The 18913-nt window shown below is 45.3% G+C and overlaps 1 protein-coding gene across 7 annotated transcripts in view; it reads left to right on the top strand.

Moving 5' to 3' along the window:
• Positions 1 to 18913, top strand: part of BAHCC1 (BAH domain and coiled-coil containing 1) — a 127322-nt gene that overhangs the window by 78068 nt on the left and 30341 nt on the right. For 6 of the 7 annotated variants that reach the window (XM_039346497.1, XM_039346506.1, XM_039346514.1 and 3 more), the window contains 8 exons: positions 4314 to 4436; positions 4846 to 6528; positions 7418 to 7523; positions 7892 to 8100; positions 10028 to 10186; positions 10325 to 10533; positions 12520 to 12835; positions 14739 to 15422. In XM_039346497.1, the coding sequence (XP_039202431.1) occupies positions 4314 to 4436; positions 4846 to 6528; positions 7418 to 7523; positions 7892 to 8100; positions 10028 to 10186; positions 10325 to 10533; positions 12520 to 12835; positions 14739 to 15422 (3489 nt within the window). Of the gene's footprint in view, positions 1 to 1851; positions 2014 to 2240; positions 2280 to 4313; positions 4437 to 4845; positions 6529 to 7417; positions 7524 to 7891; positions 8101 to 10027; positions 10187 to 10324; positions 10534 to 12519; positions 12836 to 14738; positions 15423 to 18913 lie in introns of those variants that run through there. The other variant, XM_039346524.1, reaches the window with a different exon arrangement.

Raw genomic sequence — 18913 nt, 5'->3', positions numbered from 1 at the left:
CGCTTGGGTGAGATGGTATCATTTCTAAATAAGGGTGTTCTTAGAGGTGCCCTTTAATAGACAGATGGGCAGAGTATGAAGGTGCAAGACCTTAAGATGCCTGATACTGCAGATATTGTCTGACCGTCTTCACGTCACTGGCACAGTCTAAAAGTTGTTAAATCAGCTGAACTTTTTCAATATTCTGTGCAGGTAGAATAATAGAAGATATATAGCCCCGATCTGCAGTGGCAGAGGAGATCTCATTAATTTGCCCTACAAGCATGCTGGTAGTTCCCCATTGTTCTACAGTTTTCTTAGAAAAAAAGACTCTGCAGACAGGAGAATTCAGGTGTAAGAATTCTCAGTTGCTTGGCATTCTGGCTGTTGTTAGATAGCAAGAAGAAGATACGACGGGATGAGGGAAAGCTGTGGATTGAAGTAGAAATAAAAATGACTTGACAAATCGGCACCCTGAGGCATTTTGATATGGTGGATGGGTAAGAGACCCTCTGATTTTGGAGTCTTTTCTTCCCCATCCCCCTGACCATGTCATGTCAGGAAACAGCTCCATTTAACTTCACACAGCCTGGACTTAGAGCTGTTTTTTCTGATTTATGCTGGCAGCACACTGCAGAGAGGGAGGGGGTCGGTTGGCTAGGGAATCCAGGGAATTACCCGCAGTTTCTCCTTTATTGTTGAGGCACTTTCTTTTTTTCCTTTTCTGTTTTAGCTTCAGGAACCCTGAAAGTATTTCAAAAAGCTCTCTCTTCTCTCTCCTGTTTCTTAGAGGACCCTTGGGCCAAGTGTTTGGACTTGGAGAATGAATGTGCAGCAGGTCTGACCTATGCAATAGATAGATGGATGCCTTGTCCCCACCCCTCACGCTGTTGCCAGCCCTCACTTCCCCCTTGAACCTTCCTGTGGTTGTTCTGGGCCCGAACCTCCTTTTCCACAGCTCAGCCAATGTTCTTCAGGCTGTCCCCAAATGCAGTTACGTTGTCATGTCACCCTCTGCTTATCAGTGGAACTTTTTCTCCATTTACTTTAGCCATGCCACTCATCCCTAAGGCAGCCTGCCTCCCTCCCCACCCTCACCCTTTGGACTGCCAAGCCACAGGTCTTTCTGATCGCCCCAATCCCACCCAACAACCCCCACCCTTCCCGCCCTTCCCGCTGTGCTGAGCTGGTGGCCACACAACTATTTTTAGTTTTCTTAATGCACTTGTGCTTTCTCTCCCCTGCAGTGGCAGCCTCTTGTCGTGCCCTTCCCCCAGCGCTTTTCCCTTCTTGCAAGATGCAGAAAGTTAAAGTGTGAGCGGCAAGGTGCTGCTGGCACTGTGCCCTGGCAGCCAGCCCGACTGCTAGCTTGAACGGCTGCCAGCTAGCTTCCGGCATGTCGGGTCTGTTGGGGGCGGGGTGCAGGCGATGCTGTCAGCGTGATGCTGACGGGCAGCCGGTCTAATGGGGGTGGAGCAGTATTGCTACTAGCTATGGGGAGCAGCCCGCTTATTGGGGAGATTAGTCCGGCAGGCCAGGGCTAGGGAAGGCTGCCTTCATCCTGTCTAGGAAGGAAGGACTTGGATTGATGCTCCTGTCCTCATGGCCGTTGTTTGGCCTTTAGCCTGGGAAGCTCTGAGTCATGATGGGAGGGGAGGGTGAGGGGAGGAAGAGCTGTTTCTCTGGATTCAGCTACAGCAGGGGTAGTCAACCTTGGCTCTTTTATGACTCGTGGACTTCAATTCCCAGAATTCCTGAGCCAGCTTAGCTGGCTTAGCTTAGCTGGCTCAGGAATTCTGGGAGTTGAAGTCCACGAGTCATAAAAGAGCCAAGGTTGACTACCCCTGAGCTACAGTATACTATCTCCGAGAGGATGAGGATCATGCTCACTGTCTGATTGCTCATCTGTGCAGTGCACCTTTTTTGTGTTGAGGATATATGTGCATGTACATGCATATCCAAGCATGTACACCTGGGCACGTTTGGTATATATTCATTTTCTTTCTACATGCTTCATACTATTAGGAAGACAAGGTGATGTTTTTTTAAAAAAAATATAATTCAGCATCTTTAAAAAGTAATACTATTTTCCAGTCTCTCTCAATAATGTAGTGTTCTTCAAATGAATGAAATAAATAACAGGTTTCTTGGGGAATTTATTATTATTATTATTATTATTATTATTATTATTTCTATTGTTTCTAGTTTAATTTTACTAATCTCAATCAACCTTTCTTTCTTTTTTTGTTTTCTTAAGCCAGTCCTATCATTTGGTATCTTTTTAAAATGTTCAGCAAGAGGTAATTTCATTTTTTGAACTGATATAGCAGCAACCCTTTCCCTATCCTTTTGGTTGTAGGGGTTCTGGTTGTTGTTGTTGTTGTTGTTTGCTTGTTCCTTTTTAAAATGAGCCTTGTTGTGTTGATCTTTACCGTGCCAGGCAAATCAGTAATTCCCCTACTTTTGCAAACTGGGGTATGAAGCTGACTTGCCTCTTTTTGCTGAAGCAACTAGACCTGAACTTGCTCAGGAAGTCTTGGAATGGCTGAGTGGTCTCAGTCCCTTTACACACAACACACCTCTAATGCTGGGATGATGCTCTAATAGTGCAGTTGCAGCTAGGCTGCCATATTGACATTTTTTTTGGAAGCCCCCTCCCCTGGACAGCCCTGATCAAAAGCCTATTTTTGAGACTAGAATGGGCAATTGTAGTAATACCTATTTTAGAGGTTTTTCTTTTTACTATTCCTTGTTTTTCTCCAAATAAAAACTGGAAACATTTGACTTAGAACTAGAACTAGACTGTGGGAAGCCAAGAAGATAGACTCTAATAAGGGCAGTGGTGTCAGTGGTTATGTAGATTTTAATCTGTTTCTGCTAGAGTACCCAGGCATGGAATAAGATTATGCAAGCCAGATTCTTTCCACTTTCTAACCATAGCCATTTCTAGACTATGCCAGGAACTCAGAGCAGCAACTGCAATGGCTAGATTAGGATCATCAGTCCTTCTATTGTTCTTTGCTTGTGGTGCTCTTCACCCTCATGTGCATACCCTTGCTAATAAGGCTGTCCTCACTTCAACCCTTACCAAAGCATTAAAAGGTTATTTGAGAATGTGATGTTTTCAAGAACAGCAGATTGATGCAAATATATAGCTAAGCATAATATTATTGTGTCTGCAGAATTTTAGTCATCCGGGTGCAGAATTTTGATATATTCGGCATAACAGCCCCAGTCCCGTTAGCCTATGTCAGTGATGGCGAACCTTTTAGAGACCGAGTGCCCAAACTGCAACCCAAAACCCACTTATGTATCATTGGGTGCTGGGTGGGCGTGGCCCATTGAGTGGGTGTGGTGCATTGGGTGGGCATGGCTGCGGTGGTAACGGCAGACTGGGTGGGACTAAAAAATTCAATCAATCAATTCCAACTTTGCGAGATCTTGTTTTTCCCACGAGAAGTTGAAATTGATTGATTGAACCTTTTTTTTTTTTTTTTGCACACGGCGTAGGAGGCCTAAAGTGAAAAGGTTTTATAAAACCCAGCTGAAGGCCTAGGACTGGGGCAACGGCGTGCGTGCCCACAGAGAGGGCTCTTTGTGCCACCTGTGCCACAGGTTCGTCACCACGGGCCTATGTTTTTTCTTTCACAATTTTCTACAGAATCCTGGAGCTGATATTCAAGAGCTGCTTCCTCAATTTTACAAAGAAGCCAGAGATCAATATCCATTAAGGGTTTCTTATGATAGCAATAGCACTTAGACTTATATACCACTTCACAGTGCCTTTACAGCCCTGTCTAAGTGTTTTACACAGTCAGCTTATTGCCCCCAACAATCTGGGTCCTCATTTTACCAACCTCAGAAGGATGGAAGGCTGAGTCAATCTTAAGCCGATGAGACTTGAACTGCTGGCAGCTGGCAGTCAGCAGAATTAGCCTGCAGTATTGCTTTCTAACCACTGCGCCACCATGGCTCTTAATCAGGGAATAATGGGTTTTGTTCCCTCCATTTGTAGCTGTTGTTCCAGGCGTCTTTTTTTTTTTTTTTTTGCCAGATATGCTTTGTGAGAAACTTCTGTCAAACTAGCATCAGAGAGTTTTTTGGTTCAGTACCAACACTGTTAGCTATGGTCCATCCCATAGCTGGCTACTGTGCGAAACCTAGCAGTGACTAATATAGCCAAAGTAATAATCTGACAAAGGACTTTGAATTCACCCCAGCAATCCTCTTTCAACCTATGTAAAGAGACAGATCAGACTAAGGCCCAGTGACTTGGCTTTGTGACTGTTGTGATGTGACATGGTCCTGTCATTCCTCAATGCCTCTTGTTTTAGCTCCAGGTTACCCGAGGTTCTCTGGGAGCTTAGCATCCACTTTTCTTCCCATGAGCCATTTGGATCACCATGGAAACAACAATGTCCTGTATGGCCAGCATCGTTTCTATGAAAGCCAGAAAGGCAAGTATTGGTTTGACTATGTGATATTTCTGACTCTGCCTCAAGGGACAGGAGAACCATGGTGTAATTGTTATCTTACTAAGGACACAGATTTAGGGGGCAGCTGCGGAGAGAAGGTAGAGGAAATGAGGCAAAACTGACTTTTCTGGAATTGAAGTGTATCTGATAGCCAGCTTCAAGTCCACTAAGACTTGCGGGTGGGCACCTGACATTTCACTAGATCAGTCACTGCTTTGTAAATGTCCCTTTGCAAACTGGAGAGCTTTTATTTCCAGCGTGACTTGGTGCCACAAGGCGTGGGCAATTAGAGCTGCTGGGCTATTCTTAGGACTGTGATGGTTGCATGTTGTGATCTAGGCCACATTGTTGTCTGGGAGAATTTTCTTAACCGCTTTCCCTCTTTCTGCAGACAATTTCTACCTGCGGAACCTTCCGGCTCAACCTACACTGCTTTCAACCAATCACAATTTCCCCAGCATTGCCCGGGCAGCACCAGGGCATCCGATTGGCTCCTGCAGCCGAGACCGGGAGGTTGGGCATGGACAGAAGTGGCACAAAGACTATGAGCGCTGTGTGGTGTCGAAGGAGAAAGGCACCAAGAGTGAGAGCAAGGAGCGAGCGGCTGAAGAGGAGGCCAAGGAGCGGCACAAGCTGGTGATGCCTATGACACCAGAAACAAACTGCAAGGAAGGGGCTCTCCAGCGGGGCTCTTGTGACAACCGGCCCAAACACCTGCCCTCGTGCCTGCTGAGCTCCAAGGTACTGAATGGTGATTCAGGCAAAGCTGTCCTCCCCAGTTGTGGCGGAGGCCTTCTGTCACGCCATGCTGTTGCCCAGAGCCGTTGTGCCAAGGACCTGGGCCACCATGAGCCTCCTCAGTCCTACAGTGAGTGCCTGGAGCGAAGACAAATGTTGCACCATTCGGTCTCCTACACTGTCCCGTCCAGTCTGCCTGCTGGGCCCCCTGCCCTGAGCACGACAACAGGCAGCTTCCCCTGCCTGCAGCTTCATTCCAGCCCAGATGGGATGTGTCCTCTGCAGGACAAGGCGAGCCGGGAGCTACGGATCAGCGGGGCCACTTTTGTGCCTTCGGTAGGACACTTGACTGACAAGAGCCGCTCCTTTCAGGTCCCTTCAGAGCCCTGTGAGGGCAAAGAGCGCCCCCATGAGGTGGGCCCAGAGCACCCCCCTACCTATGGGCACCATCCTTTCTCTCACCTCAAAGCTGAGGGCAAAGTGGAGCGGAGGCTGGACTGGCCCCAGAATCCCAATGCCCGCCTGAAAGGGCTGGAGTACCTGAATAGCACTGGTTCTGACGGCCATTTTGGCAGCTTGCCTCACCAACCTAAGGGTGGCCATTTTGAGATGATACCACCTCAAGATTGTGCCCGACCTAACTCCCAAGAGACGCTGTGCAAACTCAGCCAGTCCTGCTGCACTTTAGACAAGGCCCCTAAGGAGCCGCCAGTTTCCAGCACCCAGAAAGTAGCTCGCATCCGCCACCAGCAGCACTTGCAAACAGAGATGGAGCAGGCAGGCACTCATGCAGAATCCAAGCGCAAATCCATGGAGCTCAGCTCTCTGGGCTACAGTGGGCCCCACTTGCCACCGTGGCCAGTTCAGGGCCAGGGCCCTCCTTTGTCCATGGCAGAGGAGAGAAAAGGCTCTTACTTGGACCCTTTTAGCAGCAGCCTCCAACAGGCTGCACTCATGACCCAGGGTTCTGTGCTCACGCAGGAAATGCAGACCCCCCCTGACGAAGTGTCAGCCATGAAAAACTTGCTCAAATACAGCAACCAAGCACTTATTGTGGGCCAGAAGGCTCCTTATGTGGGGCTGGGCAGCCTCAAGGCCAGCTGTGCCCATCAGGATGGGGGCAAACATCTGGGGACCAAAGGACAGCAGGACCTGGAACGTTCAGACTGTGCCCGCAGCAGAGACCATGACCTCAGCCACGGAGATGGTGAGGTGCGTCAGCCTCCAGTGGGCATTGCTGTGGCTGTGGCTCGTCAAAAGGATACATTAAGTCGGCCAGAGCCAGCCTATGGATCTAGCTCCAGTCGGCAGAGCCGGACTGCCATGGGCCTCAAAGGTAACAAACATTAGAGAATAAAGTAAAAAGCAGTTGATGTCTTAAAAACTATGTGATTGGGAGGAGGGGCATAAGCACATACATTGTGCTTCCTTTCACAATTCTATCACTGCTCTCTGCTACAGGAGACACAAGCATTGGCTTAAGCGTGCCTTTTCCTGTCCTATTCCTCCCCCCAAAAAACATAAGTACCATTAGTGCTCTGTGGTTTTTATGATTGAAGAGGGATCCTCTCTTCTGCCTTGTATATTAAAGGGCTGGGGTGGGGGGTTAGCTTCAGGAGATTGGGAAGTGGGGAATGGGAGACCTATCATGGGTGAGACTAGGCAGTGGTGTGCCCCCCTTGATTCAAGAACACCCTTTTGTGTGAACATATGAAATGGGATTCAGCCTGAAGCCAAATATTAAATATATCCAGCTCCTTCCCTCTCATTCCTGGCCTTCCACTTTGGAATTTAAACCCTCCAGCACTTGAATTTAGCTAAAGACTTTGGCTGGAAAGGGAAGTTAGATCTTGGACTCTATTTTCACTCTTGTGGAAATCCCATCTGGATGCAGAATGGACACATGAATGTGAAAGGGACGTCGTAGGGCCTATTTCCAAGTGCATCTTCTTCCTCTTTTTCCTGGGTTTTGTTGTCAGCTCTGCTGGGTAAACCAGAGCAGGAATACTAGAATTACTTTTATTGAGATAGGGTGTAGTAATAGAATCTTGCAAGAGTTACAGTGCTGTACTTCCCCTTCTTATACGCCAGTGAATCAGAGGGGTATCTGCCAGGGGCCACTTCCAAATATATATATGGAGAGAATGGGGAACCTTCCACTCCCATCCCTGAACATTTGCCAGAATCTGACATTAATCTCTGCTCCCCTGTTCTGTTTTTCACAGCTGGTGCCGCGAGGCCTATGCATGTCATCGATCTAGATGCTGAGGAAGAACGGAACCGGCTGTGTGAGGAGCGTTTGGGGCTTGTGGGGAGAGATCTCCTGCTTCAGTAAGCCCAACTACCGGAGAAGGGAAGGGGGATTAAACATTGTCTTGGTAGTGGTTAGTAATAATTTGTAATTAGACTGGGAAGGCTGGTGAAGGGCACTGAGTAAAGCTTACTTGCATCCCAGAAAAAAAATGCTATCACTGCCATCTTTCAATTAGCATTAAAATTGTCGAATGATGGCTCTTTCTTTCTGAGAGCCAGTTTGTTGTTGTCATTGTTGTTATTCTGCAATCCAAGCCATTTCCCAAGGCTAAGATTATAAGATAATTATACATTACTGGACGATGGTCTATACTGTAATTCCTTGGCCAGGCCAAGGGATCTCTTCATCCCAGCTGACCTGCATTTCTTTTATCTGTACTTGTCAGGGATAACAAAGATCTTGTGGAATTTGCCCGAATCCACCCATCAAGTAGTTGTCCTGGAGACCTCACCCCTCATCTGATGATTGCAGGCAGTTCCTCATTGCAGACCAGCCAACTGGGAGGAGATCCAGCAGCCCATACCCATCCTGCTCATGCACATTGGTTGCCACGGACACGCAGCCCTTCACTTTGGATGGGTGGACACTCCTATGGTGAGTCAAGCAAACAGTCTGTATCTAAAACTGAAATTTTATCTTCATGGACTTGTTCTTTTATTTCTGACTTATCAGGAAAGTCCTTCACTCCTGATCTACCACTTTTAAGCCAGCCTCCCACAGAATTCAATCCCAAAAGAGTCTTAGTGCCTTTTTTTGCTTCAAAAACCTGTCTTGTTCTATCCCATCCCTTACATTTTCCAATCTCCTATTACTCCTTTTTGCAGAGAGGAACGATCTGTAGGTGGCCAAGAACAGAGGTGACATTTTGTAGTGGGCAGAATGCACAGAGCAAGTGTTACACATGGGAAGGGCTGGAATTTTTGAATATTTTCCAATTTTATGAGGGTGAGAGGTATTTTGCTTTTATTGTTATACCTATCTTAGATCTTACATTAAGTTTCCATGTATCTTGTGATGAGAAAATCCATGCCACTGATTTTGACCAATCACATATCGAAAATGTAATGAAGGGTTGGAACCATAAAGAAGAAGCTTCGAGTCTGCCTTTTCCCCATGCTCTGCTTGAATAAGAGATCTAAATTGACCTTAACTTATAAACATAGGTATGATTGGGATCAAGGGCTAATGGGGTCAAGGGCAACTTTGCTATTCCGACCGACTAATTCAGTGGTTCTCAATCTTTTTAGACCGGCGACCCCGGTCATGAGCAGGCGGCACGCATGTGTGGCGCCCCCCCTGCGCGGCACGCATGTGTGGCGCCCCCCCTGCGCGGCACGCATGTGTGGCGCCCCCCCTGTGCGGCACGCATGTGCAGTGCCGCCCCCTGAGTGGCACGCATGCGTGGCGCCCCCCCTGCGCAGCACGCATGCGTGGCACCGCCCCATGCGCCGCCCCTGCATGGCACGCATGCGCGGCAGCGCCCCCTGCGGCGGCTGAGAAAAAAATGGCGGATCACGTTGTTTGGCGACCCCCGTGAAATGGTCGTTCGACCCCAAATGGGGTCGCGACCCACAGGTTGAGAACCACTGGACTAATTGCACTATTCCAGGTATTACAAGAAACCTACATGGAAATTAATCTGCAATAATGTTTGGATCATACTTTATCCCATACCATCAGTGTTCAGCAAGAACCTGACATAAATGATTTCCAAGATAGAATTGTATAACGTGCAGAGAAACTCCAGAATGAGCCTCTGGATTCTTGTATTCATTTCTGTCCAGTGATTTAACTCAGGGTGGTAAAATGGTTAAGATGTTAAACTAGGAGTGGGATGACTCTGACTGTAGTTCACTCTTAGCTTTGGAAGCTTATTGGGTGTCTTATAGCCTTCATTTCTTCACAGGGTAGATAATTGTGGAGCAAAATAGGAGAAACTATTGCTATATTTGCCCATCTTGAGAGAGAGAGAGAGAGGAAAGGAAGGTAGGAAGGAACGAAGAAAGAAAGAAAGAAAGAAAGAAAGAAAGAAAGAAAGAAAGAAAGAAAGAGAAAGAAAGAAAGAAAGAAAGAAAGAAAGAAAGAAAGAAAGAAAGAAAGAAAGAAAGAAAGAAAGAAAGAAGAGGCTAACTGCATGGGAAAGACAGGTGGAAATAGCAAAACTATTCTCAATTTTAACGTAGACCCCTCCCTTTATTGCTTGATACCTTGTTTCCTATTTTGGTGAGTACTCAAAGCAATTAACATGCTTGTCAAAATAAAAACAATATAAAAAGTTAAAAATACATATTGAAACTGACGCTAAAATCTATTAACAATATGTTATCTATGTTGTTCCATGTGATGAATCTACACTCAACCTATGACGGAGGAAAAGTTAAATGAGAAATGTGAACAAGCAAAAATGTGTCCTTGTAAAACTCCTTTCCCTGGAGAATGTGAGATTGCTATACACATAGGTCAAATACATTGGACTTTATCTCATGTCAGGAAAAATGTTTTCTTTCCTAACTTATTCCAGGAATTGGGCACCCTGCTTTGCATCAAAACCTACCACCTGGTTTCCCACCTTCTATGCCCAGTGCCATGCAACCCGTCTTCCCTCTGTCACAGGAGCCACCTGCTCAGCTAGTTATTCTGCCCTCAGAGCCGCCAGCCCATGGAGCCCCCCACACCCTGGGTAAGTGGAAGCCAGAGACAATTAGCTGTGGCATATTCCCTGGGTTAAAGGTAAAGGTCCTTCTCCTGTAAGAAGAGGCAATGGGTGTGCCTCCTGGCTTTGTTTACTCCTCTGATTATCTCTCATGCTTCTTTGCAGCTGAGGTGATGGATCAGGCAACTATCTGGCCATCCATGTATCCTAGCCGGGGGCCTGGTTCTCACTTGCAGCACACAGGACAACTTCCTGTCTACTCCCGCTCTCAGTTCCTGCGTCAGCAAGAACTCTATGCCTTGCAGCAGCAGCAGCAACAACAGCAACAGCGTGCAGCGCAGGCCTTGGAAGTGCAGCGGCACACTCACAGCCAGGTAGGCATGTGAAAAAGATGGCATTATTGATGTCACACCTGTTGGTAACTCTTACTGGAAAGTTGGAAAAACAGCGAATTGCCCCACCTTTATGAGCATCTGGATAATCAGGGTGTAGGAATTAGACCGACAATCTTCCTTAAGATATCCAAAACCTGGCTTTTTCCCAGGACTTTGTCAGCTAGGAAGTTGAGAGCCCATTTTTAGGCATTGTGGATGTTGATACAGTTGTGCTGCCGTAACTGTAATACGTTTTGAATTTTATTGATATTTGTATTGCTGATTTTTGTTGTTTGCTGCCCGGAGCTATTAATAATAAATAGGCAAACAGAGATCAAATCTTGTCCTTTGTAAAATAATCCAGACATCATAAAGCTCCTTTAATATAGATTGTTCCATGTGGTCCAGATCACAGGATAATGCAGACCCACATAGATGCATTGCAGGAAGGTGATTGTTTAAAGCAGTGATTCTCAACCTTTCTAATGCCGTGACCCCATAATACAGTTCCCCATGTTGTGGTGACCCCCCCAAGTGGGTGTGGCCACCAATAAGAGGGAGTAGGACAGCTAGGGAAAAAGGAAAAAAATGGCTGACAGCATGGTTTGGTGACCCCCGTGAAATGGTCATTCGACCCCAAATGGGGTCCCGACCCACAGTTTGAGAACCACTGGTTTAAAGTAATTTAGCCATTTACAAAACACCTATGTGCAAGAGAAGATGAATATATGGAGAAATTACATTCTATCCAATTGGGTGTGATGGAAAAAAACCCATCTAAGCTTCAAACAATAGTGCTTGGCCAGATCCCAAATGAAAGCAATCTCCTGAGTTCATCTCAAGGGAAGTGATATTGGCTAGAGATCCATGCTAACCTTCCTCATGCTTCTAGTTGTGAGATTGTGATAATGATGAAATCCAACATCATATGTGGAAGAAGAACTTGCTTCCTGACTCCAAAGTCTTTCTGTCAAGGCCTTGTGTTGAGGCTTTGAACAAGTACAAAATAATGTAGGCTATGTTGTGTTGACCCTTCGGATCCAATTTTATGTTTGGTTCATTCAATTTCCAAAAAGATATTCTTGAAAAATTATGGGGGATGTTAGTTAGAGAGCTGGTTAATTAAAATTGCCAGGTTCAGAGAACAGGGCTTCTTCTCTCTATGTAGGTGTTTGAGTAGCAGCCATTGAAACATTTTAGAGAAGAAAGTTCCCTACTTAATTGAATTTGCATAATTTTTTGTTGCAGAACCTGAATGCTTTTAAGGCAGAACTCTACTTACTTACCATATAAGCCCAGTCTCAGTTCCTGCATGCACAGTCCAAGACAGAAGAGTAGAAAACATAAAGCTAGCCATCCTCTCAAATGTATCTGATTCCCTGCTGAGCTCATTGAAACTGTTCTTCCTGTTACTGCACTGGAGGGATACAATCTCCAAAAGACCACCGAGTCAGCCTAAGCATAGGATTGCACATTGTCTATGATACCAACTGTGGTACTGTGTAAGGCAGTGGTTCTCAATCTTTTTAGTGCCGTGACACCCCCCCCCCCAAAAAAAAACCGGTCATAAGTCGAGGACTACTCAACCGGTTGTAAGTCGAGGACTACTCAACTGGTGCAGCACCATTCAAAGGCCAGTATAAAAGGGAGTAGCACAGCTAAGGAAAAGGGGAAAAAAATGGCGGACTGCGTTGTTTGGCGACCCCCGTGAAATGGTCGTTCGACCCCAAATGGGGTCCCGACCCACAGGTTGAGAACCACTGGTGTAAGGTATATCGAGAAACAGAAAGTGAAAGAGTACACAGTGACATGCTCCATGAATCAATGCTGAAGTCATAAGTTGTTGGAACCACACGGAAGTCTAAGACATGCACACTAATAGTACAACCATTGAGCTTATTGCTGCCGTGTCATTATTTATTGATGTACTTGATTGATATACTTATTGACTATCCATCTCTTTCTCTTCCATCATCTACTTAATAGCGGAAGCCTGAAGAGCCTCCACCAGAGCTAGAGTTGCCGGGTCCTGAAAAGCCACTCAAACCATCTCACAAAGCAGTTGCCTTAAACGCTCCCCCGAAGGGCCTGTCCCCAGCAGCTGCCTGCTCAGTCAAGCGCTCCTCATGCTGCCATCCACCCAAATGCCCGGGTCCCTGCACTTTACCTGTCTGCCCTGCTGTGGTGCCACGCTCCCCTGCTGAAAGTCCAGGGCCCTCCCAGAATTCTACAGGTCCTGAAACTGAGGATAAGCAGCCTGAAGGGCGGCCAGCCCAGGACTATCCTAAATCACTGGAACCAGGTAGAGATTCAGTCATGGCAGGCTGAGAACTGGAATGAGAAATGGCCCCTTTTTTGTTGGCTTTGCTATCTGTTGGATTATTTTAATCTGGGCTAGCTGTTGAATGCTTTAGCTGTTTTCATGTTTTTTTTCTACTTTTGGTACGTCACTCAGTCCATCAGATTTGGGTAGCTAATAAATTAATCATAATCTTAATAATACACCTCTGGAGCACGATTTGAAGACCATTGGCATTGACAAAATCATCAGTAGTCAATTGCAAAAGGCAGCTCTCCTTGAAACAGCTTACATCCTGAGGCAATACCTTTAATATTATTAAATGACAACATCTACCTGTTCTGGGTCCTTGAGAAGGATTGACAGGTGGACACAAACACTAAATCCAAACTAAACCTCTGGATGACTGTGCAATTCACAACAAGTACAAGGCCACACTGCTTGGATCTGCATATATGCTATGCCAATACATTATGACATCCTAGGTTCTTGGGAAGAAGTTGATGCATATGAAGACCAACTCCAGCTAAAGATCTGACAGCTGGGTGATTCCACTTTGCTCTGTATATAATGATAATAATAAGGGTCTAGCAAACATTTGGTATAGTTCTGTAATCCAACAGTTTAAATTCAATTAAGAGCACACTGAAGAAAGGATGACTTGCTAGTAAGGATTCTGGAAAGTATAGCACTGTCTTGTTTCAGGTTGTTAAAATAGGGCAAATACAAATTCTTGTGGTTATAGAGCAGACATGTCAAACACAAGGCCCAGGGGCCGGATGTGGCCCGCTAAGTGCTTTCATGTGGCCTGTGAAGCCATCCTGGAAACAGTGAGGCTGGGCGGCCGGCTGGGAGCCAATGTACAATTGTGGTGGCCATCTATGCTGAAACTCATTCAGTCTTAGCTCCACAAGGCCGTCTAGAAACAGCGAGGAACCAGCCCCTGCTGCGTCGGCCCCACCCCCTGGGTGCATGCTGGGGAGGTGTCACCCTTTGTGAGGAATGAAGAAATGCACCATGCCTTGGTGCTTGCCCTGGTCCCAGCCCCTTCTGCCCGAGACCCTCAGATCTGTCCCACTCCTGCCCAGGCCCCAAAAGGCACCCTTGATGCGAACAATGTAGAGCTGGCCATGCCCACCCAGTAGGCCACACCCACTCCATCCATGCCCATCCAGTAGGCCGCACCCACCCTGGCCACCCCCCCCCCTGGGCAACCACAATGCTGATGTGGCCCTCAATGAAATTGAGTTTGATACCCTTGTTATAAAAAGATGCTTGACAAATGTAGTGAAAACAGGAAGGTTTGGGGGGTTGGACAACTATGATAAAAGTCTTCGAACCTGGAGATGGAACCTTTCAAAGGTAGTTGGAACCAAAATATACTTCAGCTACTAACAATTACTAGCAAAGGAACAAGGACTTTTACACATGGAAGACTGCTCTTCCATGTAGCTCCCTGCTGTTGTTGAATGTTAAGGAAGCAGCAGTATATTTAAACTCCCCCCATAGCTGATCATGAGCAGCAATAGGGGGGATGACTGCAAGATGGAGTATGGACACCTAGGATGCCTATATTGTTTGTATTGTACGCTCAGAAACCATAGTATTTCCATTGTTCATAATCAGGACCTCAGCATCTTTTCGTCCCTGTTTTTGGATTTTCCTTTCTCAACTTGAATTTCCCTCAATCTCAGCATTTCATTTCTTTTTCGGGAGACAATTCTGCAGAATATATCGTGTGATATATAGAATTTTTGGGAGTAATCGTACAGTCCGTAGAGAAAAAGGAATATTGTGTCAAGCGGTACTGCTCATTGTGGACTCTATATTTGAGACTATTAATATTTGCTATGGATTAGCTAGTCTCCTGCTATGCTTTACTCCGGGATTCTTCTTCTCTTTGTAGATCTTCCTCCTGGTTATACCTACCCTGTGGCTGGTCTGGGCTATGCATCACCATTTCCCCGGGACCCAGCTGATCCTGACACTATGCAAACTGTTTCTACAGCAGCTGAGCCTGAACAGTCACGCACCTTTCCACCAGAGCAGGAGCCACGCTGCGAGGCAGAAGCTAGCCCACCCAGTGGGACTGGGGACTCTGAAGTGGAACCCACCCATGCTCACCCTCCACATCTACTTGTCCATCCCCAGAGACCAAGCTCCACTGAAACGATTAAGGATACCCCAAATTGCTCCCTGCTGGTCAGGGATAGCTCAGATGACTTGGATTCTACCCAAAAAGAACATCAGGACGAGCCTAGTTCAGATGCTGCCATGCCAGGACCTTCCCCTGAAGTGATGACGACGGAAGAGAGTCCTGTTGCAGCATTGGAAGTTGACTGTCAGGAAGTGGAGAGTAATGCTATCTTACCTGATGATCCATCCACACATACTGATGTACAGGCAGCACCGTGTGGCCTGGATGCCCTTATTGCTGCCGGCATCAACTTGGGTGAACTCCCAGACCTGGAATCCCCATCTTCTGCAGCTTCCCTTCCCTTGCCCTCTCCGTGCAGCTCAGGGATTCCTGGCATTGCCCTGCTCAGTGAGCTGGCTGAACTGGAACTCTGTCAGCGGCACTGTGATTCAGGTAAGGAAACAATGGGTCATCCTGTCTTGATTCCTTCTCTCCACCTCAGAGCAGGGAGGTGGAAAAATCAGCATTTGCTTCTTTCTTGGCACCTCTTTTTATTGGTGTCTGAAGACTTCTGGCTTCTTCCGCTCATGAGGGCAACTTAACCAAAAAAAAAAAATGCACTTCCCATCTAAGGCAAAGGCAGAGCCAAATAACAAATGTCAGCATAGGAATGAGAAGCTCCCTTTTCCCATACCCTAATCCTGCCTCCTGACTAGTCAGCAGGGAATTGATAAAGGAATACTGTATGAAGACATGACAACGAACTGGAAGTTGAACATTTGCTCATGATGTGAGGATTGTCCAGGGACCAGGGCTAGAAATTCTAGAATCTTTTCCCAGATCTTGGAAAAAAGAGGTCCATGCTTGTCCTCTTGGGATATATATAATAGATGGTTTTGCACACATGCTAGGGTCTATTCCCCTATTTCCTTCCATTAGCTTTTCAGTGTTTCATGGACCAGCTGCTAATCAAATGCCAGATTCACATGCATGATGTATAGTTCTCCCTTCTCATCAGGTGTCACTCAAATAGTCTCATCCAGAGTTGTAAAGTAGGAGGGGATCACAAAGAACACTAGTCCTTTTTGTAAAATAATAATTTTATTAAATATTACAGTTGAAAAAGCAAACAATACAAATGAAACATAAAAGTAAAAAAAAAATAAAAATAGAAAAGAAAGAGAAGTGAGAAAACTATTCTCCTTTAATTGTAATATAGCTGTAATAAATAGTTCCTTCTGATTCCTCTAGTATTCAACCTTATCATGTTTTTTAATAATTCAAAATAACAGCATTTTTTTCACAGGAAGATTTCTTATAAATAATTTCAAAATCTTATTTCAAATTTGGACCCTTAGTCCATCGCTAACTTTCCAAAATCAACATTCTAATAATCTTTCTGCTGTTTATTCAAAAATGTTTTTTAAAAAAAAATCCTTAAATTTATATTAAGATTTGAAGGAAACTCACCCTGTGATAAAATTTTGCATATTGTTTTTCATTTTTTTGTGTTTAAAACTTTTTCTTTTGAATTTTAATTAAGCCTGTATTCAGCTCTGGGAAGGTTGGGGGAGGGTTGGGGTGGGTTGGGAGGGTTTGGGGAAGGGAACTTTTTTGTAAAATTTTAAAAATTTTCAATAAAAATAAATAAATAAATAAATAGGTTCCTAATAATTGAAAAACAATTAAGAAATATTTCCAAAAGACATCAGGCCTGGAAAACTATATGTCCATATAGGCTACATTATAGCTATGAGCTTGGTTGAAATCCTTCAACTCCCAGCTGCTTGATTCACAAGCTAACCATAAAAACCTTGGCTCCTGTAGTCTACTCACAAGGAGCAGGTGTCTGGAATACATGTGGACAATCTCACTACCTCTCCTTTCTCCAGAGAGACTTTGTCAGCCACAGTTCTGCTATCTGGCCACCAGTCTGCTGCCATGCCATCCCGCTCCTTTAGGGATGACAGTTCACTATGAGTTCTTATTGGAAGTCCTCAAAAGGTCACCTAGCTCAATCCATCATTGATGAAGTATTTCTTCTACTACAACTATAGTTTCTAGATCCCTTCATTAGACATCTGTTCATCGCAGATCGCTCTCAGGTATATAACTGGTTAGGAAGGAATCTCCTCTTTCTCTTTTTAGAAAAATAGACCAAAGATTGTGTCACACCTGTCCTAATCATGATCAGGTCCCAGATTGGTTAGGAGATAAAGTGAACTATTCAGACATGAGCTATTCCTCTTCAATATCCCCTACTTTTTTTAGATTTAGAGGAACTGTATTCTTCCTTAGAATCGTGCACCCTGATACACTATTATCCCACTCTGACTTTTGAGCACAGCTGGGCTTACAAGCCAGCACTTGCATAATCTCTGGCATTATGAATAACTGAATGCTGTGAATTAGTGCATGTAAACAAAAATGGCACATAAATCCATGTAGATCATTGTTTTAGATATACCATGTTAAGGCAGTATAAACTCTTCGAAATGCGTACAACTTTGAAAGTATCACAAATCAATAGAGGAAGCGTGCACCTCTCAAAATATTCACCAGCAAGGAGAGAATTGCTCATCAGGCTACTTAAGACCAGCATTAGGGAATCTAGTAAATTCCCACTTAGAGGCTGAATTTGGAGGATTGCCCAACAACCAAATGAAATCGGGGCAGGTATTAGAATTGTTGCACTTGATTGGGCCTTGCTGATGATCAGCATGCCTCTTACTTTTGAAAGCTTAGAAAGCAAGAGCCTTGGACTTCATTACTGTATATTGAATATAGAAAGCAGTAGGGTCGGGGGATTTCCCTTGTTGGATTTTGAACTGTGAATTAATTTGGGATGAGGGCTTGCCTATTACAAGCATCCTAGGCTGGCCTATTACTATGAGGCCTTGCATGCTTGGAAAGCTGGAGAATAGCATATTTGGCTGGTCTGTTACCAGATTTATTTTGATGTCTCCTGTTTTCAGAATGTCTCAACTCTCGAGAAGTATCTCACATTCCCTGCTTATGAATAATAATGGGTTTTGCCAATGCTAATAATAATCACAACCCTCCAATATCATTTGAGTAGTGAAAGTCCTTCTTTTTTGTCCCTACACCTTTCGGCTGCTGTTAGACGCCTCCTACTTCCTGCCTCCCCAGTGGCGAGGTTTACACCAACCCACATATGCAGATGGTTATCATCCCCTGTGGCTAAGCGACGTCTGTGCTTTTCATCTGTACACCAACGGTTATTGCTCACACACCAAAACCGTTCTTGCCCACAGTGGAACGGAAAACCGCATACAAGGACTCCCCTATGCACCTTCTCATATGTGTGTGCAGGCACTTTCACAAGCAGATGCACTTGTATACAAAGAGCAACAGCCCATGTGGGAGAGGTATATGACTGAATGAGTCTTTAAAGAGATACACCCGCACATGCATACTGCAAGGTTGTGTTTTTTTAAAAAATACACACATACATGTCCACGGTTACCCTTTTTCCACTTATATATCTTCATGCACAGGCTGGCCCTTTCAGCTATCCCTATCCTGAACATGTCTTCTACTTTTGAGGCTATTTCCATTAGGCCCCCTTTTCCTTAAATTCTGGCAATGCTAGATTTTGCTCGTTGCCCCAAATGGGCTTCTCAGGCCTTCTGCTTGGACAAGTGACATCCTATGGCAGTGATGGCCAACCTTTTAGAGACTGAGTGCCCAAACTGCAACCCAAAACCCACTTATGCATCGTCGAGTGCCGGGTGGGTGTAGCCCATTGGCTGGGTGTGGCCCATGGGCTGGGCGTGGCTGCAGTGGTAACGGCAGACTAGGTGGGACTAAAAAGTTCAATCAATCAATCAATTCCAACTTTGCAAGATCTTTTTTTTCCCTGCGAGAAGTTGAAATTGACTGATTGAACCTTTTTTTTTTTTTTTTGCACATGGCGGCAGAGG

This window comes from Crotalus tigris, unplaced genomic scaffold (genome assembly GCF_016545835.1).
Source record: "Crotalus tigris isolate CLP2741 ecotype Arizona unplaced genomic scaffold, ASM1654583v1 scf7180000017551.9496454, whole genome shotgun sequence".
In the NCBI taxonomy this organism is placed as follows: Eukaryota; Metazoa; Chordata; class Lepidosauria; order Squamata; family Viperidae; genus Crotalus; species Crotalus tigris.
This window is presented reverse-complemented; position numbering and strand designations above follow the sequence as displayed.